The sequence below is a fragment of the Euleptes europaea genome, chromosome 18 (assembly GCF_029931775.1).
Source record: "Euleptes europaea isolate rEulEur1 chromosome 18, rEulEur1.hap1, whole genome shotgun sequence".
Taxonomy (NCBI): domain Eukaryota; kingdom Metazoa; phylum Chordata; class Lepidosauria; order Squamata; family Sphaerodactylidae; genus Euleptes; species Euleptes europaea.
Genome location: NC_079329.1, coordinates 11717108 through 11741137, shown reverse-complemented (window position 1 = coordinate 11741137; position 24030 = coordinate 11717108). Strand labels below are relative to the sequence as shown.

Here is a 24030-nt window from a genome sequence, read left to right as displayed (position 1 = left end):
GCAAGCACTGAAGATGGAGCTGCCTGTGCCTACAGCTAGTCCCAGCTGATACTCAGCTGTTAGGCAGGAGACAGAAAGGAAGGAATTTAAGCAAAAGCAAATCTGGCAAACCTCACGTAGTTCCACCATTGCCAGAACAGAGATGAAGAACCCAAAGGTAGCTTTGCAGTGTGCATAATTTAGTGGTAGGTCTTAATGGGGGAGGTCTCTTCATTGCCATCCTTGTTTTAAGCCGCTTGACCCTATCAATTGATAACAGGAGAGAATAGGCCTGATCCATTCTCTGCTTGCCCTCCTTACTCACAGGCAGATTGGTACCCACTACATCATCTGTGCTGAAGGGAAGCGGGTGGCATTCATGTTCAGCAAATTAAAAATGACAGTGCTCCTGCAATAAAAGCTTCCTTCAGACATGCAATCTCACATCTAATCTCATAGAGTTGGAAGGAACCACCAGGGTCATCTAGTCCAACCCCCTGCACAATGCAAGAAATTCACAACTACCTCCCCCCCCCACACACCCAGTGACCTTTACTCCATGCCCAGAAGATGGCCAAGATGCCCCCCTTCCCATGAACTGCCCAAGTTCATAGAATCAGCATTGCTGATAGGCGGCCATCTAGCCTCTGCTTAAAGACCTCCAGGGAAGGAGAGCTCACCACCTCCGTAGAAAGCCTGTTCCACTGAGGAACTGCTCTAACTGTTGGAAAATTCTTCCAAATGTCTAGACGGAAACTCTTTTGATTTAATTTCAACCCGTTGGTTCTGGTCTGACCTTCTGGGGCAACAGAAAACAACATGGCACCATCCTCTATATATAAGCCCTTCAAGTACTTGAAGATGGTTATCCTATCTCGGAGCTGTACCACTTCAGTCTTTAGTACAGGCTTTAATTTATAAAGTTGTACGATACGCTGTTCCCCCTCTGGCACTGCCACAAACTGAAAGGGCTAGCCGGTTAGCAGGCGTTCCCACCCCAGGCACTTGCACGTCCTTCCACCAAGTATCCTCCTCCCCCGTCACTACAGACTGCTAGATCCCTTCTCTTAGGTATCCTGGAGTGTTGATCATCTAGAAAGTGACAGTTGGCTAGGAGCCTGCGTGCCTCTTACCCCGCTAAGCCTTGCCTACTTTCATCTGAAGAAAACCTGTGCGCGCACAGAGAAAAGGAACATTTAGTTGCTTTTAAAATTTCTAGTCCTCCGAAGAATGAACGCAAGTGAAACCTCAGGAGGGAGGCGGATGGTTAAATAGCTCAAGCAGCTAGGAATGAGACTTTGGGGTGGGGCTTATTCCGGTGTTGCAAACCTGAGGGAAGAAGTGATGAGATAACAGTTCTAAGAACACACACTTGTAAAAAGAGCAAGAGTCCCGCAGCACCTTAAAAGCTAACATTTCTGGCAGGGTATGAGCTTCCGTGAGTCACAGCTCGCTTCTTCAGATACTTGTGACTTATTCAAACAGTTCACAGCATCCAGCTTTTCCTGATGCGACCTGGCAGGCGCAAACTCTGACATGGAGACTTTTAGCTGGGTGATGAAGGGTAAGAGGACCTAGGCCAGGCCAACTGGCATCATTAAGGGAAAGCCATTTGGACAGTACCAGCACATCCGATGTAAAACTGGTTTCCCACTTAGCTTCCAATGCAAAGCATAGAATCATAGTGTTGGGACCACCAGGGTCATAAAGTCCAACCCCCTGCACAATGCAGGAATTTCACAACTAATTTCCCCACACACTCCCAGCAACCCCTACTCCATGCCCAGAAAATGGCCAAGGTGCCCTCCCTCTGAACTGCCTAAGATCATAGAATCAGCATTGCTGACAGATGGCCATCTAGCCTCTCCTTAAAAACCTCCAGGGAAGGAGTGCTTACCACCTCCCAAGGAAGCCTGTTCCACTGAGGAACCGCTCTGTTAGAAGATTCTTTCTAATGTCTAGACGGAAACTCTTGATTTAATTTCAACCTGTTGGTTCTGGTCCGACCTGGGGCACAGAAAACAACTCAGCACCATCCTATATAGGACAGCCCTTCAAGTACTTGAAGATGGTTATTGTATCACCTCTCAGTCTTCTCCTCTCCGGGCTAAACATACCCAGCTCCTTAAATCTTTCCTCATAGGACTTGGTCTCCGTATATAAAGGCATATAACCTTTCTCACTACCGTGATGCTGAGGCCTACAGCAACGCCAATGGCAGCTTTCAGTTTTCCCTGCAAATTCAGGCCAGGCGTTATTCTAGTGTCCGTCAGTCAACCACAGCTCTTACCTCTGATATGCAAGGGGTGCAGGAGAAGAAAGGTTATTGAGCATAGTTGGAATTATTTTGCCGTCTCCCCCCACCCCATACACACACACACACACAGAGCACTTTTTTTTGGTCTCCCGTTTCTCTGCAAGAGAAGAACACTCATATAAAACTATTTATTCATAAATATTTTCCAAAACGAAAATAGGCTTACGAAAAAATATCTTAAACAGCGGCATGGGCGGGGTGCTCCAGTTCAGAGGGGCCAGATGAGAGATGGGAGTGAACGCAACTGTCTTCCCCCTCCCCCCGCTCTTCCTTCCCTTCTCTCCCCCCCCCAAATCTTTCCCCCTCCAATCAGGAATAAATTGCAAGTAATCAAGGAGGGAGGGTGCATCTTTAGGAGGAGAGGTGGATGAGTTTATGAGCTCAGATACCAAATTTGGGGGGAGGGGTCATAGTTTTGAAAATTTGGGGGAGAAGCAGCACTGGGGTGGGGGGGGGACTCCTTAAGACAGAGAGGCAGTAAGGGGAATGAATTTAGAGGATTTCTGAAACCCAGAAATGTACGGAGGTCTTCCAAACCAGTGTAGGATATGGGGCAGATGGACAATACAACCCCAGCACCCCCCCAAATCACTACTTAAAGGAGGCAAAGTTGCAGGAGGTTGTTCCCCGAAGGTGCCAGTCCTCAAGAACGTTTGGTGCTGAGTACGATTTTATCCTTTACCTCTTTCCGATTTTCAGCCATGACCAAGTCGGCATGGCTGGAAGGGAACTTTTCCTACGCAGCTCCAAACCCTTCCAACTTTTAAGTTACACTTACTGGGGCCCTGCACCCTCCATATCGTGCACATATGGGATCAAATTGGCACAGAGAGACGGGGTGGGGGATGTTCCATATTTCCTACAATGGAGAGGGGCACAGATGGTCTAATTTGGGACACGCACCCCAGGAAAAAAAATATTGGAGATGGGGGGAATTTTTGTTTTTTAATCTCCATTCTCTCCACCCCAGCTGGTGTGTACAGGGCAACCCCCCCCCCCAATTATTCTGACCTCTTTGTATGTGTTGTGGGCTGAAGAGGATAAGGGAAAGGCAGAAGAGAATCCTGCCACTGCCGCCGCCCCTCCTCCTCCGTCCTGCGGTCACTTTAAAACTTGCATGCATTTTTTTTAAACGTGCGGCTCGCCCCCATGCCCCCCCCGGGTTGTGATTTGGGATGGGGTGGGGGGAAGTGGGGTGAGATGGGGGGGACTGGTCGGTCTCTCTCCCTCAGCCGCTGCTCATGGCGCGCTGCAGTTGTTTCTGGAAGGAAGGCTTGGCACCCCCTGCTGGCCCCAGGGCATCACTGCAGGTCCCGGTCTTCCAGGTAGCGGTATTCAAAGGTGAAACCCTCCTTTTTGCGCTGGCCCCATTTCTCATAGTCAAAGTAGATGTAAGTGCCCTAGAGAGGAGCAGAACAGAAGCATTTGCACACACACACAAATCAAACCTCTCTTCACTGTTGGGGAGCTCTGGTCAGATTTCTGGACTTGGTACCCAAAGGTTAGTGGAAAAAAGTAAAATAATGTTATATAGAAATATATCAATTTGAGGGCACCTATATCAGGGTTAAAAACATCAAAATTGATAAAACAAAGCCAATAGCAACTGTTAAGGTTGACAAACTTAAACCACACACCATACGCGTTTCGGCCAACTGGCCTTCATCAGTGGTCAGATACAATCCCATATAATGCACACACAAACAATATACAAATGTATCACAATATACAAACAATTATAAAAGCCCAGGTATGTGTGTAGGGATATATATATCAATTTTAAAATTTGAAAGCCCACTAATACAGCCCAGAGTAGAACAACTTGCAGGTATTCCACCTGAGTGAGCTTTCAAATTTGAAAATTGTGTGGTTGAAGTTTATCAACCTTAATAATTGCTATTGTGCTTGGTTTTTGGTTTTTCCGGTTGGGTCTTCTCCCCCACCCTTTTGTTTATTGATCAGATTTCTGGGCTTTCTAGTATGAAGTGGCATAACCATTCCCCACCCCACCCCAAACTTTAGCTTTGGAGTTTACTAGGTGCAGAAAGCTCTTAAGTAAATGGGAATTAGATATACTTTTATTTTACAAAATTGATATCCTGCCGTTCTGCCACCAATAACTCAGCTTGGCTGCCCACACCCATCTCCCTCGCAGGTGAACACAGACACTGGTGGGTGAGGGAAGAGCACACACCCTTTCAGATTTCCAACTTGGATAGGATTCAGGTTTTCCCCTTCTAATGTCTCCCTCTGAATCGGGAGGGGGTTCATAGGGGGAAAGATGGGGGGTGTTACAGTGTGTTCGAAGTCTGACACAAGCCCAACTAGCCCCTGCCCTGCATTAGCAACGAGCAAACAAGAATCAAGGGAACATTCAGAAAGTCGCCAGAGGGTCATGGTGGAAGGTCACAAAGTTCTCATTTCACTTTGAAGGCGTTCTGATTGGGGAGGGAGATTTCCTGGCCCCGGGGGGCTACAGCGGTAAGTTTGCAGGCTGTTACCTGCAGAACGCTTTGGATTTCGCAGGGACAGTGATTGTGTCTTTTGTTCGACTTACCCCTATGATGTCCTCCCCAACATACACACCCCTCTCTGTAGCTTATGTCCTATTAATGGGGAAGGGAGGTGCAGGGAGACGGAAGAGGTGATGTGGAATCTGTCGACTCCAGCATGGGACGGGTGATGCACTACGCCCACGCACTTGCTGTTCTGTAGCCGCCTTCTCCCCTGCCTCACCTGCTCAAACTCGTCAGTGATGGTCTTGGGTTCTTCATGCCGCTGGAACCACATCATGTACTTGGTGTGGAAGCGCCACGACTGTTTCTTCAGTGCCTTCGCTGCCAGATATTGTGCCTTTGTACCCTTCAAAGTGGAGGGGGCGGGAGAGAAAGAGGAAGCGGGGCTGTGAGATCCATCAGGGACAATCCAAGACGCTGGGAGTTGTGCCTCACATGAACATATGAAGCTACCTTCTACTGACTCAGACCCTTGGTCCATCAAAGTCAGTATTGTCTACTCAGACCGGCAGCGGCTCTCCAGGGTCTCAGGCAGGGGTCTTTCACATCACCTACCTGCCTAGTCCGTGTAACTGGAGATGCCGGAGATTGAACCTGGGACCTTCTGCATGCAGAGCAGATGCTCTACCACTGAGCCACAGCCCCTCCCATAAACAGAATAACCCCAAAGAGAAAAAGAGGTGCCTTGTTTCTACCATAGGGGGAGTCAGCTACTCACCTCCAGATAATAGAAGATGAAGAAAAGGGTCTCTGTGGAGAGGCGCTGGTAGAACTCCACCGTGTCGGAGTGTGGGGGAGGCATCTGGTGGTGGTATGGAGGGGTTGGGCAGGGGTTCCTAGGCAGGTATTGCCTAAAGGGGGGGGACAAAACAGGGAGAGAAGTAAGTAAGAATGAGCAGGAAAAAGGCCCTTGGCTTCCAGATCCATGCAAGGGGAAAGACAGAGGAGCAAGATTCGCATTCAGTAGCATCTTACAGACCAACAAGACTTAGCATTTTTGTAATTATTTTAACTTATGTTTTAAATATATTGTGTTGTATTATATATACTAACTGCTGGAAGCCACCCTGAGCTTGACTTGGTTGGGAAAGGGCAGGGTATAAATGGAATAAAATAAAATTTGGGGCTTATAAGAACCAGCACGGTGTGGCAGTGAATAGCGATGGGACTCCAATATGGAGATCCGGGTTTGATTCCCCACTCCTCCACATGAAGCCTGCTGGGTGACCCTGGGCAAGTCACAGTTCTCTCAGAACTCTCTCGGCCCACACGTGGGAAGGCAATGGCAGAGGAGGGCAGGGCGGGACACCGAGCTCCTTACCGGATCCTTTCTGAATCAGAGGGGTGAGGCATGTGGTGCCAGGCCGCCTCCTCCATGGCCTGTTGGTAACGCTGCTCCTTGGTGAGAGGCACGGGCCCCAAGGGGCACACCCCCAGCGAAAGGGGGATGTTCACCTCAGATAGCTGGATGGGGGGCTGGTTGGAGGCTGGCTGGGAGGTCGTGCTAGTAATTAAGATGTCAGCTGAGGGGGGAAATGGAGAGAAGGGAGAGAACAAGCCACTCAGAAGGGAGATAAACAGACATGCCTCAGTAGAACCATTCGTAGAATCAGAGTTGGAAGGGACCACCAGGGTCATCTAGTCCAACCACCTGCACAATGCAGGAATTTCACAACTACCTCCCCCCCACACACCCCCAGTGACCCCTACGTGCCCAGAAGATGGCCAAGATGCCCTCCCTCTCATCATCTGACTAAAGTCATAGAATCAGCATTGCTGACAGATGGCCATCTAACCTCTGCTTAAAAACCTCCAGGGAAGGAGAGCTTACCACCTCCTGAGGAACTGATGAACTGCTCTAACTGTTGGAAAATTCTTCCTAATGTCCAGACGGAAACTCTTTTGATTTAATTTCAACCCGCTGGTTCTGGTCCGACCTTCTGGGGCAACAGAAAACAACTCGGCACCCTCCTCTATAGGACAGCCCTTCAAGTACTTGAAGATGGTTATCATATCCCCTCTCAGTCTTCTCCTCTTCAGGCTAAACACACCCAACTCCTTCAACCTTTCCTCAAAGGACTTGGTCTCCAAATCCCTCACCATCTTTGCATTCTCGCGCTCTCCAGACATAACTTTCTTTTGAAAGCTATTCCTCCATTGTTCCCCTTTTAAAGAAGTTTTCCCCACTCTCCTGATGAGTTCCTGGACCCCAGACAACCTCTTCCTTGGTCCCAGATCCCTCAGCTGTCTTCTACCAGGCCAGCTTCATCTTACTGTTCACAGGAAGGCTGACCTCCCCCAGTCTGAGGTGTTTGGCCCTCTCTCTACCTTTTGTTCCTTAGAATCTAAGCTAAGCAACTGGAAACACCTGGGCTGAATCCACCCTTGAGGGAAAGGGGCACCTGGCTGCTCCAGTTCTTTAAGATACAACAGGGAGAGTGTAGTTTGCTCCAAGAGGACTTGCCAAGTTTGGGACGGGCAAGAGAAGAAGAGGGAGGCTGCAGGCCTCATACCACAGCAGCTCACAAAGCCGCCTCAAACTGAGGCAGCCCACCAGTCTCTCAAGGTCTGTGTGCTGCCCACTCTGCCAGATGCTGGCTCTCCAGGGTCTCAGGCGGGGGTCTTTCACCTACTGCAGGATCCCTTTTTCACTGGGGGCTGAGCTCATGGCCTTCTGAAGGCCAAGCAGACATTCTCCCACTGAGCCTCATTCCTGTCGTATTAAGTCCACCATCCCTTAAAGTGGACCTCCAGGAATATCAGCTTCTGACAAAGGATCTTGCTTCGTAACACTGATATTTGAATGACTCCAATGTGCATCTGGACTACATTGATGAAGGAACAGCTTTACACATATAACCCTCCTCGCCTCAAATGTCCACACAGGAGGTGCCCTCTTGAACACATGAACCTGCCTTATACTGTCTCAGGCAGAGGTCTTTCACATCACCTACTTGCCTGGTCCTTTTAACTGGAGATGCCAGGGATTGAACCTGGGACCTTCTGCAAGCCAAACAAATGCTCTACCACTGAGCCATGGCCCCTCTTTCATGGCTCTCCAGAATCTCAGGCTGAGGTCTTTCACATCACCTACTTGCCTGGTCCCTTCAACCAGAGATGCCGGGGATGGGACCTTCTGCATGCCAAGCAGATGCTCTACCACTGAGCAAAAGCACCTCCTCACTTACCCCTTTCGGCGAGATGGAGAGACGGCACAGGGTCCTCTATGCTAGAGCCAATAGCTGCCCTCTCGGCCATCGACTTCAGCGTACTTAGAGGCTCGGGTGCCTGCAAAGCAGAGGGCAGAAATTCAAAAGCAGGCTGGTGGAAAGAGAAGGCAGCCTGTTTTTTTTTTTCAGAACACCATGGAGGGCGGTCACAGCGTCGCACCTACAGTGTTGGGGACTGGAATCCAAATCACTATCACCCCAAAGATCTTTGGGTTACCTTGATCCAATTCTCAACCTAAACCTAGGTTGATGAAGAAGGAGTTGGTTTTTATATGCCAACTTTCTCTACCGCTTAAGGAGGAATCAAACAGGCTTACAATCACCTTCCCTTCCCCTCCCCACAACAGTCCCCCTGTGAGGTAGGTGAGGCTGAGAGAGCTCTAAGAGAGCTGTGACTAGCCCAAGGTCACCCAGCTGGCTTCATGTGTAGGAGGTGGGGAAACCAACCCGGTTCACCATATTAGCCTCCGCCGCTCACGTGGAGGAGTGGGGAATCGAACCCAGTTCTCCAGATCAGACTCCACCACTTCAAACCACCGCTTTTAACCACTACACCACCCTGGCGATAAGGACGATAAGGGCATAGGTCCCCCATGGGCAACTATCAGATTACTGTTCACTATCTAGTGGGGAGCAGAGCAGGCCCCTCACCTTGATCTCAGGCGTGGAGCTGAACTGGGGCGGCCCGTTGAGCAGTGTCTGGGCAGGCTTGCTGTCGGAGAAGCTGGGGGTGGGCGAGGCAGGGGGGTTGGCGGTCAGAGGCACCAAGAGGCTGGATCCAGTGCTGTTGCCCCCACTGGGCGGCTGGGGGGCGGCACTCGGCTCTTTCCTGGAGAAAGGGGCAAGGAAATGTCAAGGTCGAGACAAATTGGACATCAAATCAAAACAACACCCTCCTGCCCTCTCAGGAAGGGGGTGACACCGGTGTGGCAAGTTCAGGCCTTGTGATCTAACAGTTCAAGCAGTTCCTCAGTGGAACAGGCTTCCTTGGGAGGTGGTAAGTGCTCCTTCCCTGGAGCTTTTTAAGCAGAGGCTAGAGGGCCATCTGTCAGCAATGCTGATTCTATGAACTTGGGAGATCATCTTGGCCATCGTCTGGGCATGGAGTAGGGGTCACTGGGTGTGTGTGGAGGAGGTAGTGGTGAAATTCCTGCATTGTACAGGGGTTTGGACTAGATGACCCTGGTGGTCCTTTCCAACTCTATAATTTCAGGGAGCACAGTACTATAAACAGGGTCAGAATGAGAATTCTGGACCAACATAACCCAAACTCTACAAGTTTGCTTACACTGAGTAAGTTTGAGCATGGGGGAAATAAAACCACAGACTGTAGTCTCTTTTACTTAAGACCCAAGTTTATAGCCCTCATGATGAGGAAGAGTGAGCTTTGCAGGGTGGGAGCAAGCTCCAGTCGCCTCCATAATTCTGTGACTTTCTGCGAACTGGTGGTAGTGGAAAGTGCCGCTCGAGTCACAGCTGACTTTATGGCAACCCTGTAGGGGTTTTCAAGGCAAGAGATAGTTTGCCATTGCCTGACTCTGTGTAGTAACCCTGGACTTCCTTGGTGATCTCCTATCCAAATCCTGTCCAGGGCCAACCCAGCCTAGCTTTTGAGATGTCACAAGATTGGGCTAGCCTGAGCCATCCAGGTCAGGGCTTCTACAGACTAGCAGGCCGTTTAAAAAACAACCACCCCTGGCTCAACGCATTTGCTTATGTGGTGGTTCAGTAGAAGACCTCCCGCGTTATGTTCTGGCCTGTCCTTTATACAAGTTTTTGGCAAATATTCTTTCTGTCTTTCAATTACCATCTGATGCTGACAGACTAATTTATTTGTTATCAGATATAGAGCCTTATATCTCAAAAAATGGCACTGTATGGCCGGGCAGCCAAGAAAATCAGAGCGAAGCAAATCTCAAAAAGTGGGAAAACTGGATACATCTGAATGGGCGTACTTCAATTTTTTAAATTTTGTGTTCCTTTTAATGATATTGTATACGTTAATTTGCTGTTAAATTGTTTTAGATCTGCTGTCATATTGTTTTAGATTGTAATGGCCTATGGCCTTATACAATAAATTTGACTTTTGACTAGCACGACCCAAAACAAAATGCCACACAGATCTCTTCTCCGGACACAGATTTTAGGATTGCCTAAGGGCGACACCTGTTACAAGCATCCTCTATTTTAGGTCTGCAGGCAATCAAGACTGCAACCTCTCAGCCAATGCCTCTATAACGCAGAACCCCTCTGGCCACTGAGGTTTGCTTGGCCCCCTCTCTCCTGGCCTCCAGTTTTGTTCCAGAAGGCTTTTGGCACTGGGAGGCTTGCTATTTAAACTGGCCAGACTGGTGCTGGTTGAGATTTACTCCAGAAAGTAATCTCCTTATTTATCTTTACAGCTTCTGGCCCACTTTTAATTCCAGATGGGTCATAGTGTTACGTTTGTAGCAGCTAAAAATTAAACACGAGTCCAGTGGCACCTTAAAGACTAACATTTATTGAACACATGAAGGTGCCTTATACTGAATCAGACCCTCGGTCCATCAGGGTCGGTATTGTCTACTCTGACAGGCAGCAGTTCTCCAGGGTCTCAGGCAGACGTCCTTCATGTCACCTACTTCCTGGTCCATTCAACTGGAGATGCCGGGGATTGAACCTGGGACCTTCTGCATGCCAAGCATCTGGATGCTCTACCTCTGAGCCACGGCCCCTCCCCACAGGGGAGGTTTGAGAGCCAGGGCTCATTTCCTCAGGTGCCTCTCACAGAAGCTTATGCTGGAAGAAACTGTTTGGGCACTTTCACACAGCCCAAATAATGCACTTTAAATCCACTTTCAGTACACCTTAACCATCGTTTGCAAGTGGATTTTGCCAGTTCACACAGTAAAATCCACCCTCCAAGTGCATTGAAAGTGGATTGAAAGTGTATTATTTGGGCTGTGTGAAAGTGCCCTTCGTATTTAAGGTGATGCCAGTTTTACTGAAACTGTAAAATTCACAGGCTAAAATGTGGCACTTGATTATGCGGCTTTATATTTTACCCTGTGATGGCATGCGGTCCCTGGGTGCCTTGAGGAACGGAACAATGGAATAGGAATGATCTAAACAGTTATTTGTCACAACCAGAACTGTCACAGAGGTTTTTTACAGAAAGGGACATCTGAAGCAAATCCAAAGAACAGTGAAGAGTCGGATAAGTTTGTTTTTTTCATAGGCTGATAGGTAACTATTATACTTACCAAGCTCCCAAAATGGCTCCCAAGGTAGGGAAGGGAGGAAGAGAAAGATTGCAGACACACATGTTGAAAGGGGAAACTCACGTGGAAGCACTGGGCGGGTTGTGCGATGCCGTCTGGTTAGGCAAGGATTGGCTTCCGCTGCTTAATGTCGAATCTGAGTTGCTGTCGGCTACCACAGAGCTGTAACCTGGGTCAGGAGACACAAAGGATAAGCCCATGGCTTCCATTTGGGGCTAAGCCACCTATAAAGCTGACACTGAACAGAGGAAAGAACACCTTCATAACCAAGGTTAAATTCTTTGCTCAGCCATGAAGAAGAGTGGGTTTTTATATGCCCACCTTTCTTTACCACTTAAGGGAGACTCAAACCAGCTTACAATCACCTTCCCTTCCCCACAACAGACCCCCTGTGAGGTAGGTGGGGCTGGGAGAGCTCTAAGAGAGCTGTGACTAGCCCAAGATCACCCAGCTAGCTTCACGGGGAGGAGTGAAGGAACCAACCTGGTTCACCGGATTAGAGTCTGCCACTCTTACCCTGACAGGGTAAGAGTAACAGAAATACTTTATTACTCAAAGTATTAAGGGGGGGGTCACGCCAAGTTATACGATGTTTATATAAATTTTATTCATCCACGTAATATGTAATTTTTAGGCTCAGATTATTTGTAGTCGCTGTTGTGGTGGTTTTCTTATTATCTATTGTGGCTGCTGTTGTTGTTTGGTTGGTTGTTTTGGCTGGTCAGTGACCATATTAATAAATTATTATTATTGAGTCCGCCGCTCGTGTGGAGGAGCGGGGAACCAACCCTGGTTCTCCAGATTAGAGTCAACCGCTCCAAACCACCGCTCTTAACCACTACACCACGCTGGCTGAGAAGTGTGTGTGTGTGTGAGAGAGACACACACAACAGGCTCCGCTTGCCTTGGCCCACTCCCACTCTGGAGCAGTCTCCCTCACGGCCTTGCCGCTCGGGTCACCAACTGACCAGGAAAAGGCCCGGTTAAACCTGCCCTTCAGCCTCTAGCAGCACTGCGATGTGCAGAAGGCCGCAGGCGGAGAGTGTCGCAGCACTTCTGCCTGCTCTGTACCCCCTCAGCGGTAACGACGACAGCTTCCAAAGCCGGCGCCGCTTGGCGGTGTTGCCAGCAGTCAAGATGGAAACTGTACGACAACAGAGGCCTCGAACCTGCTTTCCAGCAGCCGTGTAGAAAGATCAAAAGTGGACCGAGGCAGAGAGGGCTGGGCAAATAAGTCTACGGAGGTTAAATGCTGAATCGGGCTGGCAGACTCGGGGATTGGCCCCGGCGAGAGCCGCTGTCACCAAGGGCAAATCGGTTCCGCCCGGCAGCCAGCAGGTGCCTCTTTGCGGCCACACCTGTGGAAATCCCCACTTGGGGCTCTCGGAAGGCAGGCAGGCCAGGGCTGCCTTGAAACCCCCTGAGAGTCTTGTCAGACCCAAGCCGTTAAGCATTTTGGAAAACCAATCCCAAAAACAAACAAAAGCATCCTGCGTGTTTCACTTTCCTTCACAGTTGTTTAAAAGAAAAATGTAGTCGCAAAGCTAACTTTTTCACAAATGGCTCAACTTCTCCCAAACTGCTCCTCAGGCCTAAAAAATCCTCCACCACACCTCCCTCCCCACCCTCAACTTACATCTGAAACTTACACCCGGCGTGTGGTTATAGTATAGCAACCTTAGGAAATGCCATTGTGCTGTTTTAACAATTTCTTAATTTTTATCTTGACATAGCGCCTTACATAAATTATATTTTCATTATCTGTACATTTTGTTTATCCCACCCAACCTTGGGTACCCAGCTTCCGTTTTCACTTTCCTTCACAGCTGTTTAAAAAATGTAGTTGCAAAGTTAACTTTTTCACAGACGGATCAACTTCTCCCGAACTGCTCTTCAGGCCTGGAAAATCCTCCACCGCACCTCTCTCTCTCCCCCCCCAACTTATGTCCAAAATCCTTGGGCTGTCAACTGGCCTGCCCCTTTTAGTAGGGGCTGAATGGGATGTTCTTTTACCTCCCTGCAGGGAAAAGCTTCAACCTGCCCATTTCCACACATCCACATTCTATTAAACGGACAGGACAGTTTCTTCCTCCAGGTCAGGTCAGCGACCATTACACCTGTCAACCTTAATCCTCAAGGGCAACAAACCCTAAGGCTACAAATCTTTTGTGTACGTTTACCTGGGAGTAAGCCTCCCTGCACAGTGGAAATTATTTCGGAGTAGATGTGCCTAGGGTTACACTGCAAGTAGGCTTGGCAATTCTGGGCTCAGAAAAAACGGGAGATTTGGGGGCCGAGCCTGTGAGAGATTTAGGGAGGGGAGGGACCTTGATAGGGTATAACAACACACACTCCACCTTCCAAAGCAGCCATTTTATCCAGAAGTGGAATAAATGTTTTAAACAATGAATAAATGTTATTTACATAGTCTGGAGATCTCCAGCCCCAGCCTGGAGGTTGGCAACCTTAGCTGCACATATGCACAAATGTTTTTGCTTTCGCACATCTGTTGCTTTGTGTACCACACGACTTTCCCTGCCGAAAAAAATTACCTGTACAACTACAAAGACTTCAGGGACCAGGTCCTGCTAGTCTTTTCATTTACGCCATGATGCAATACATTCATAGTATGGCACTGTACAGACGAAGAAGAAGAAACACAGGCCTCCCTCCATTGCTGGTCTCCAACCAGTGGGGCAGGTCCCACCGAACGGATTGTGCCAGCATCGCAAGTTGGCGGGGGGAGGAGGGTATGTCTAAACGACAGCTGTTTATCCCGGTTCTGGACAAGCTGAACTGTCACGGTTTCTTCTCCTGGGAACTGCTGTGTAGTGCAGCTGCTGCTAAGATTTCCGTTAAGAGAGAACCTGTCCACCCAACCCACGCTGGAAGAAAGTTTGAGCCCCCGGTTCCCAGGGCTCCCTACACATGACTATCTGCAGTCAGGGGTGCCAAACATAAGGCCTGTGGAGCTGGATCCAGCCCCTTGAGAGCTCTTATCCAGCCTGCGAGCCCCCCCCCCCCCCCGCACACTCTTTATCTGGGCTGGTGAGGCCTGTCCTCGTAACAATGGAGTTTGAATAATCCCCAAGAAAGAGAGGTACATATATGCTTTTTAGAATCTGGAACAGGGGTGGGGAACGTCAGGCCCAGGGGCCATTTAAGGCCCACGAAATCATTTGGTCTGGCCCTTCATGGGTCCTGGCAGATCTCTAACTCAGAGGGATCTAAGACTGGCGATCCGCCCTCTCCCACGGAGAGGAATAGCCTCTATTCAAGGCGGATGTGAGTTTGTCTTGCTGAGAAACGGAACCTTTTTTCTCCCCTTGAAGAAGAGTCATTAGCTATGGAGCTGCTAGGCCCTCCCAACAAACTGTGTTAACCCTTTCCCAGCCGGGCCATGGAGAAACGTATTCCCTCTGTACTACAAGAGGGCTGGGGACGGAAGTGGCGACAATGGAGTGGTTAAAGGGGACAGGGCCAGAATGTGCAGTGTGTGTGTGTGGGGGGGAGTTCTTAGCCAGTTTGTCCTCATTTCACTCCTGCAGGCAGAGGTAGCATCAGTTGGCTGTAGAATCCTGCCCCAACCATGCGGAGCAGGAACAACTCTGGTGTGTGGCTGGACAGCTATGCCTGGCTGGTGCAACAGACCATCTTGTGCCACCAGGTGGGTGAGTGCACCACCAGTTGGATGCCTGCCTGCTCGCCCACACCAGGCGGTCATCTGGGGCAGCTGCCTGCTTGGGGCTTGGTCGACTAATTTTTAAGTTGATAATTTTGTATGGCCCATGAATGATGTTATAAATATCCAAAATGGCCCTTGGCGGAAAAAAGTTCTAGATCACCCCTGATCTAGAACTAAGGCTCTAGTTGTAGGATGGAATTGACAAGGGATCCCAGGTTGGAAGGGGCTGAAGGTTATTAATCTCAACAACTACAAGTCTCCTCTTTGAGAAGTTGCGACCAGCAAAAAAGTGGCGACTTCTGCACTGACGGAGAACCTGGAGCAGGAGCCGACCCCCCCGGCCCCAGTCCCGACCCTTGCATAGACTCACTGGTTGCCCCGTTCTGCTTGCTGGCATTCTGCTGGGTGCTGGGTGGCCTGGGCTGAGAGGCATTGGTGCTGGTGGGTGGAGGTGCCACGGCCTGGGCGTAAGGAGTCGGGGTGGTGGGCGCATGCCCCGCCGGCGGGTTTGCTTTGCCACTTGCATTCCCGCTGCCGGCCACAGTCCCGTTGCTATTGGAGCCGGGTCCGTTCCCCAACGAGGATGAAGTGCTGGAGCTGCCACCCATCGGGTAGCTGGGGGGGATGGCAGGTGGCGGCTGATGGTGGTTGTTGTGGAGGCTTTTTGAACCGTTCTTTGCTGGCGACTGGGGGTTGGGAAGAGAGAGAAGATACAGAGGAGATTTAGGGCTCATAACCATAGAATAGAATCATAGAGTTGGAAGGGACGACCAGGGTCATCTAGTCCAACCCCCTGCACAATGCAGGAAATTCACAACTACCTCCCTCCCACACTCCCAGTGACCCCTACTCCATACCCAGAAGATGGCCAAGATGCCCTCCCTCTCATGATCTGCCTAAGGTCATAGAATTAGCATTGCTGACTGTTATCCACCACTCTCTGTCAAAAACTGCAGGAACTATGCAGTCCTAGTTTACTTGGCCCTCCAAACACAACTGGCGGGTATCTAATTACCTGTGGACTTTGTGGAGTTGAACTTTCCACTTCCCTCCTCTGCTGCAGTTAACTCAGCCTCCCCCCCCCCCTCCAATTCTGTGACTGGTAGGGGGTCCAGTGGCAATCACTGCCCTGTCTTCTGAAGACTTGTGATTGGAACACACAAACACATGAAGCTGCCTTATACTGAATCAGACCATCAAGGTCCATCAAAGTCAGTATTGTCTACTCAGACCGGCAGCGGCTCTTCAGGGTCTCAGGCAGAGGTCTTTCATATCACCTCGCCTAGTCCCTTTAACTGCAGATGCAGGGGACTGAACCTGGGACCTTCTGCATGCCAAGTAGATGCTCTACCACTGAGCTACAGCCCCTCCCCTTTAAGTCTTTGAGGACTGTCATTAAGTCTTTGAGGATAAACACCACCTTTTCTGATCTGGTACAGTTCTCTGCTGAGATCGTACCACCTCAGAATACATCTGGGTGATAGCTCAGTTGCAAACATTCCCCACCACAGCAAGCATCTCCTTGTTGTATAAAAGCTATAAAAGCAGAAGCAGAAACCTTGCCCCTGACAGGCAAAGCTTCCATAAGCAAGGAGCGTTTGCAAACACTATGTGCATTCTGGGAGGTGGCCCAGTCTCTGCAAGAGGACCATACCATGTTCAAGGCAATACAGCTGGGTCCCCACCCCCTCCCTCCCTTTGCCCACTTAGCCAAACTACGACACCTCCTGGCCTTGCCCTCCAACCCACAAGGAGATGGACCCTGAGGCCCCCACACTCACTTGACTCACTTCACTGTCTGTTGACCGTCCCCGTTTCTTGTCATCTTCAGAGTTTTCCTAAGGGGAGGGAAGGAGAGGTTAAATTCATTGTTGCTCTAAGAGGAATGGTTAGCCAGAACCCAAGCAAGCAGGGCTACCATCTGCCTTCCTCAAGGACTAAGTGTCCGCCCCCCGCCCCCAATTATCATTTGCCCAATCATTTGTACCAGGAGAGTCGCTTTCGGTCCAGTTGATGGGGAGAGAAGCGGGATATAAACAGCGCCTGCTTACCGTTGTGCAGTTTGCGGGGCTGGGAGGGATCGGGGAGCTGGACGTGGTGGACGTGGGCGTGCTGCTGGACTGGTTGAACATCTCGTCCTCCATGTGGCTGTGGCTGGGTGGGGAAGTGGCTACCAGGGCCTGTGCTGCAGGGCCAAGGAGAAGCTCACTGAACCAAACAAGGCCGGGAATAATCTATAACCAGCACAGTGCGAGCTTGCCAGTAGCAGGCTGAGCTTGACGGCTAGCAAGAAGGTTTTCTCCCCACCCCCAAGCGAGCTCCTCTTGATGAATGGCAGCACTGCCAGAAGGCTGGGGCATAAAATTACCTTTACATGGTGGCAGCAGTGGGATACTGCAAACATTTTTTAAAAGAAGAAAACTATTCTTTTTACCAAATGCCACAACTGCTCTTGCTTCTGTACCTCAGAGGGGGGAAAATCACAGAAGCTTGCACAATGTGAAATATTTTGGCACACACAATCTTTATCATCCCCGCCTCCTCTGACCATGGAAGCAAGAATTCATGCCAAGCAGCCAGCTGATCAGCACTGGTTCAATCAGCAGATGAGTTAGCATACATCTTTAGCAATAATACGTTGAAAGAACTACAGCAGACCCTCAACAATTGCAGCATCAGTGGCTGCAAAGGGAAGGCAGCAATTGTTGTGTGTGGGGTGGTGGTGGAGAAAATGTCCTCAAACTGACAGTAGCCCCTGGAGGCATGGATTGTAAGAGGGGAGGCAGAGACCTAGTTGACCTACATGGTTTGGGTTTATGCCCCTTACAGCTGCCATATCAAGCACTGTGATACATCAAGTGATGGGCCTGTTGGGACCCAAATCTAGTTTAATCCCATGAATATGCAAAGCTGCCTTCTACTGACTCAGACCCTTGGTTGATCGAAGTCAGTATCGTCTACTCAGACTGGCAGTGGCTCTCCAGGGTCTCAGGCGGAGGTCTTTCACATCAACAGGAGATGCCGGGGATTGAGCCTGGGACCTTCTGCCTGCCAAGCAGAAGCTCTAGCACTGAGCCATGGCCTCTCCCCAATAAAGACACGCAGAGGCCCTAAAACCCAAAGCAGTCTGCCCAAGAGAGGCACTTACGAATGTCTTCTAAGTCGAGGTCATCGTAGAGGAACTCGTTCTCCTCAAAATCAGGGTCCTGCGAGGAATCCACATAGTACTCCACGTCGTCCTTGATCTTGCGGATGGAGTCCACCATGATGGAGTCATTGTCCAGCATACGCAGGATGGTCTCCAGCATCCGGATGTGGTACCGATGCTTCTCAATGTGCCGCTTCAAGCCCTCAATCCGGTCTTGCTTCTGCAGATGAGGGGAGAGAAGAAGCAGGAGCATGGGGACAAAGTTGAGGAACAAAGGACCCTGGCTCCTAAGCTCCTCCCTGGCCGTACCTGGTCTAGAAGTAATTCAAGGGGTGGATTTAAGCCTCTGAAACCTTGGACACTTAGGGCTTCCAGATGTCTGTATCCTAGATGGACCAAAAGCCATCGCAGGAGAAGTGCTGTGCTTGGACAAGCATGACCAGACAGTCTCACCCCCTGCACTGACCCTCCTCCCTCCATCTCTTGGAGACTTGCCTTGAGCCAAATGTGATTCCCTAATGTTATTATCCACCCCAGGCCTTTGAGACAGGGTTAAGAAAATCAATAACAACTTCCAGTCTTTTTCCAGAACTCGCGCTCTCCTTCCAACTCCAACCCAGAAGGGAAATCATTTTATGTCTTTTGCACTGAACAGAACCCAGCACTGTCTGCCCCCCACTCCCAAATATATCAATGGCTGCCAATTTGCATACATGTATAACTTGTTACTTGGCTTCCGTGACCTCCTTCCACCCCATCTGGGCTATTAGTTTCCCAATCCTGTCCATAAGAACCCAGAGGTTCCAGCTTCCCCTCTGATTTTAATTGGCAAGTCATGCTACCTCCCGTACATGGGCCCACATGCTCCAGGCACACAGCCTCTCAGGAGGACGCTCATCAACTCACATCCTTGTCTCCTTTCTTCTTACGCGTCTGGACCGAGAGTGACTCCACTTCACTCTCAAACTGATCCACCTGCATGTTCAAGGTGTCTATGGTATTCTGGGGAAGGAAGAGAGAGATAGGAGGCACACAGATCACATCCAATTCAACCACCAACCACAAACAAGCCATGACGCTAATCGTCAGCCAAATGAACCTCCATGTGCAAAGGCAGCATACCAGATGCTAAAGACAAACCTGCTAGGGACAGACCTTCCTGCTCTGGCTAGGTTCTCTTGGGAAAAGAATACCAGGCAAGATGGTCCCAGGCATGAGCCAGCATTCTGGGTCCAGCATTCTGATTCTGCATTCTCAATGAACAGTGGAGTCTCCACTCCGTCCAACATAGTTACCATGTTTTCCTAGCTACGCCTCCGTAATTAATTAAGAAAATTCCACAGCCCAACAGTTCAGAGCTTCAAGACTTCCCTCCACCTCAACCCAAGCCATCTGAAACCATTTGCTCTGCAGCCACTTTTCCACATCGTACCTGCTCTCTGCTCATGGTGCTTGCCAACATAATAAGGCAGGCTGAACAGTTGGAATGGAGATGTCCCTGCCTCGTAGCAGGTGAAAGGACTAGGTGATCTTTTAACTCGAGCTCTCTCACTCATGCGGCTACTCAGACCGGCAGCGGCTCTCCAGGGTCTCAGGCAGGGCTCTTTCACATCACCAACTTGCCTGGCCTCCTTAACTGCTGGGGGCTGAACCTGGGACCTACTGCATGCCAAGCAGAGGCTCTGCCACTGAGCCACGCCCCCTCCCCCTATTCCGATTGCCCTTCAAAACATGAGCTCCCCTTCGCCCCAAGTCCTACAGCCCTCGGCAGACAGGAGCCAAAGAGGCAACCAAAACAAAACCTCCCCACAGTTCTGTGACAGAGCGCCAATGCTCGGCAAGTTGAGGTGCCCAGGCTGAGCCCCACGCTTTTCAGCTGGCAGGATCGGGAAGAGACTTTTCTCTCCCCAAGACCTTAGAAAGCCTCCCTCAGCCACACTTCGATACTACTATGCTACAAGTGCCACTGAGCCTGACTTGGCCCAGCGTCACTCCCCACGGCCAAATTCCCACTCGCATAAAAAGTGTCAAGTTCAGTCTGGGCCTCTCGACAAAATAAATAAAAAACAGAGTTCTCCACCCCTTCCTTCTGCCTCAGCATCTTCTAGAAGAAGATGAGTTGGTTTTTACATGCCGACTTTCTCTACCACTTAAGGCAGAATCAAATTGGCTTACAATCACCTTCCCTTTCCCCTCCTCACAACAGACACTTTGTGAGATAGGTGGGGCTGAGAGAGCTCTAAGAGAGCTGTGACTAGCCCAAGGTCACCCGGCTGGCTTCGTGTGGAGGAGAGGGGAAACCAACCCGGTTCACCAGATTAGCCTCCTCTGCCGCTCACGTGGAGGAGCGGGGGATCAAGCCCCGGTTCTCCAGATCAGAGTCCACCGCTCCAAACGGCTGCTCTTAACCACTACACCACGATGGCTCACTACACCATGCTGGCATCTACTTGATGCGCCCTCTCCAGCCCTCCTTCTAGTTCTCCACCACCGCTCCACCCACCCCACGCCCGCCTGGCCTCACCGTCAGCCACTGCCCGACTTCTTCCTTCTCCTTCTGGGCTGGGTCCACTTTCTGTGCCAGGCCCAGCCCCTCCTTGGAGTAGGCTTTCGTCTTGGTCTCGCGTTCCACTACCTTGAACCGCTCCATTTGCTGGAAAGGACAGAAACGGGAGGCTCAGGAAGCTTTGCGGGTGGGCGGGGGGGAAGGAACACTTCAAAGGACGGAGCAACCAAACCATTCTACACATATATCTCTGTGAACCTTTGGGAAGGGGAAGGACAGGGAGGTAAACAACAGCACACCAGAGCTGGGGGATTCCCAATGTGATGCCCGTGCGCCCCATGACACCCATTAAGTGTTTTTACAAAATGGGTGGGGCTTTTGCCCAACAGGGCCGCTGGAGATCTGATTGGCCGTGCGGAGCTGGCTGTTTGGTGGAGCAACTTTAAAAGCTTCAGCAACCGCTGTTGCGACAGCACAAGGATCTTCACTCTGTTGTGTGTGGCAACCAAATAGTTTTTAAAAGTAGGTTCATTTTAAAAGAGGCATCACGCTAAATAGAGTTTCCACCTGAAATGTTCAAACATTACTTAGAGCTATGCCTAATCTCACTCCATGACGTTCTGTAGATGGCTCCACTTCCTGTAGCAGCCATTTCATGGTTGCGCCTTCCGTCCTGCGTCAGAATTCTAAAGGTGCCCACAGGCTTGAAAAGGTTGGCGACCCCTGTGCTAGCGGCTGACTGATGCCGATTCCTCTCTCTCACACACACACATTTGCGTCCTCACCTGTAGTGACAGGAGAGCCGTAAAAGCCCTCGGTTTTCCATTCAATGCATACCCGTGGAGCAAGGATTTTTAAATAAAACAAATATAACTGGTTATACAATACAATTAAAATGTATGGGGGGGTAATAGTATTCCCTATTACTATGTATGGGTGTGAAAACGACAGTGAAGAAAGCTGATCGGAAGAAAATAGATTCCTTTGAAATGTGGTGTTGGAGGAGAGTGTTACGGATTCCGTGGACTGCCAAAAAAACAAATCAGTGGGTTATAGATCAAATCAAGCCTGAGCTGACCCAAGAAGCTAAAATGACTAAACTGAGGCTGTCGTATTTTGGTCACGTCATGAGACGACAAGAATCACTGGAAAAGACAGTAAAGCAAAAAGAATTTATAAGCATATGTGGCACATGTCAAGGAGCTGGGGTGTGCAGTAGCCACACGTACGCATGCTGGTAAATGTTCCTGCTGCCATTTAATGCACAGAACAGCCCCTAATTTGAATGATCTGACTTGCACACTTCTGCTTGCCAACAGTCATTAAAGATGCACAGTACTGGTCAGCGACCACCAATTTTTATTTTTTTCTGTCAAGAGGAAGACACAGTACTTGGCCTCTCTAGCCCAGCACTAGAAAGCATGGATGCAAAACATGCATCTGCGTTGTGCCAGTCAGGGCAGGACCTCACACAAGTATAGGAAAGACAAAGCCAACCTGCCCTAGGTAAAAGCAGATGTTGAACCACACTCCTGCCCCCAGAAAACCCAGGAGAGACTTGGCTCACAACACAAGGGCCTAGTTCCCATGGGTGCCCTTCAAAGCCATCTTCCAGACTTAAGGCATCCGGTTGCCCTTCTCCTTACCCTCTATCCCATGCTGCTGCATGCAGAAGCCCTGCGCCCAAGGGGATCCTGGGCTCCCCACAGAACCCCACAGCAGCTCACCCAGCCTACATCTGGACTGTGACAGCTTAGCAGGCAGTGTGACCTCACAAAGGCGAGCCAGCTGGCCAATTGCAAACATGTGGGGGAGGAGCTAACATTAAACCCACACACTGACAGGTGTGAAGAACCAAGTCCAGCTCAGACTGTAAGAACAGGAAAGCAGCATGACACGGGGGGAAAATGGCTGATTGTGTGTGTCACATGCCTCCAAGGGACCATGTAAGTTCGTGTCAAAACTCTAAATTCAGAAAACAGCAACTGAGAGGTGATATGATAACCATCTTCAAGTACTTGAAGGGCTGTCATACAGAGGAGGGTGCCGAGTTGTTTTCTGTTGCTCCAGAAGGTCAGACCAGAACCAACGGGTGGAAATTAAATCAAAAGAGTTTCCGTCGAGACATTAGGAAGAACTTTCTAACACTGAGAGTGGTTCTTCAGTGGAACAGGCTTCCTCGGGAGGTGGTAAGCTATCCTTCCCTGGAGGTTTTTAAGCAGAGGCTAGATGGCCATCTGTCAGCAATGCTGATTCTATGACCTTAGGCAGATCATGGGAGGGAGGGCATCTTGGCCATCTTCTGGGCATGGAGTAGGAGTCACTGGGGGAGTGAGGGGGGGAGTTTGGAATTTCCTGCATTGTGCAGGGGGTTGGGCTAGATGACCCTGGTGGTCTCTTCCAGCTCTATGATTCTATGAACTCTGAATTCAGAAAACTCAGAGTTAAGAAAACAGAAGCTTTCTCTCCTCTTACCGTCTCAATGAGTTTCCGGTTTTCTATTAGCTGCCTTTTGTCCTTAATCTCGTTGGACGCAACCCACGTCTTGATCTGGTCCCTCAATCTCTGCAGAAGAAGAGAAGTCAAATGGGGGAGAGGTTTGTGGGACAGAAGAGACTCTCTCCCCCTGACATACCCACACTCAGATTTCGGTGATGGAGACTAATGGTCAGAGTAAAAGCCAAAAGGCAAGAAAGAGTTAATCATCAACTGCACCAAAGAACCAGCAGCAGAAACAAGGAGACTTGGCCTGTAGCCCCACTGTTTTACCCACTCTAAGGGAACAGAAGTCCCCATCCTCCTTGGCTCTGCCAACTCTCCCGGAGACCCCTGGAGTTCTGGCTCTCAAGATGTCTCCCTCCCCAACAAAGCAGGGTAATTCATTCTTCTCTGCCGGAGTATGGCATCAAAGAGTCTCCAGCATTAGAAGAAGCTTACCTGGAGTTTTTTAATCTCCTTTTTCAGATCGGCTTCATATTTCTCCTTCTGGTTGGCGTTAGCTGCATTGTGGAGCTGCAATGTAAAGAGAATGAGAAAGGGGGAAAAAGAGCACACCATAAAGGTTCAGGGACCCAGGTCTCAGGGGAGGGGCGAAGATTACACTGGAGCAGTAAAGGGGGGAAAGCCAAAGCGATAATTGTTCAAAAGGCAAAAGAGGAACAGAAACATTTGCCAGGACAACAAAATGAAAAAGAAAAAAAAATAGGATGATACACATTGATTGGGGTGGCTGGCATGGGGCAAAAATCAGAGCAGGAAAGGACTAGAGGAGAGAGAGTCAACCCTTCTCACCTTCTGCCAGATGTCTTCAAACTGCTCCACTCCTTCTGACACCTTTTTCAAACATCGATCAATCTCACCTGGGAGTGGAAGGAGAGGAGGGCTTGCTC

At 49.8% G+C, this 24030-nt stretch overlaps 1 protein-coding gene across 2 annotated transcripts in view; it reads right to left on the bottom strand.

Moving 5' to 3' along the window:
- Positions 1-3546: 3546 nt before the first annotated feature.
- Positions 3547-24030, bottom strand: part of CNOT3 (CCR4-NOT transcription complex subunit 3) — a 31317-nt gene continuing 10833 nt past the window's right edge. Inside the window, exons 4-19 of one of the 2 annotated variants that reach the window (XM_056863707.1) lie at positions 23933-24000; positions 23579-23653; positions 23117-23206; positions 20660-20788; positions 19042-19137; positions 18136-18355; positions 17039-17172; positions 16769-16825; positions 15358-15673; positions 11366-11471; positions 8694-8871; positions 8001-8100; positions 6134-6335; positions 5531-5663; positions 5033-5158; positions 3547-3696 (exon numbers count right to left, since the gene is read on the bottom strand). In XM_056863707.1, coding sequence (XP_056719685.1) covers positions 3598-3696; positions 5033-5158; positions 5531-5663; positions 6134-6335; positions 8001-8100; positions 8694-8871; positions 11366-11471; positions 15358-15673; positions 16769-16825; positions 17039-17172; positions 18136-18355; positions 19042-19137; positions 20660-20788; positions 23117-23206; positions 23579-23653; positions 23933-24000 — 2129 coding nt within the window. In that variant the 3' untranslated portion in view covers positions 3547-3597. The remainder of the gene's footprint in view (positions 3697-5032; positions 5159-5530; positions 5664-6133; positions 6336-8000; positions 8101-8693; positions 8872-11365; positions 11472-15357; positions 15674-16768; positions 16826-17038; positions 17173-18135; positions 18356-19041; positions 19138-20659; positions 20789-23116; positions 23207-23578; positions 23654-23932; positions 24001-24030) is intronic. The other variant, XM_056863708.1, reaches the window with a different exon arrangement.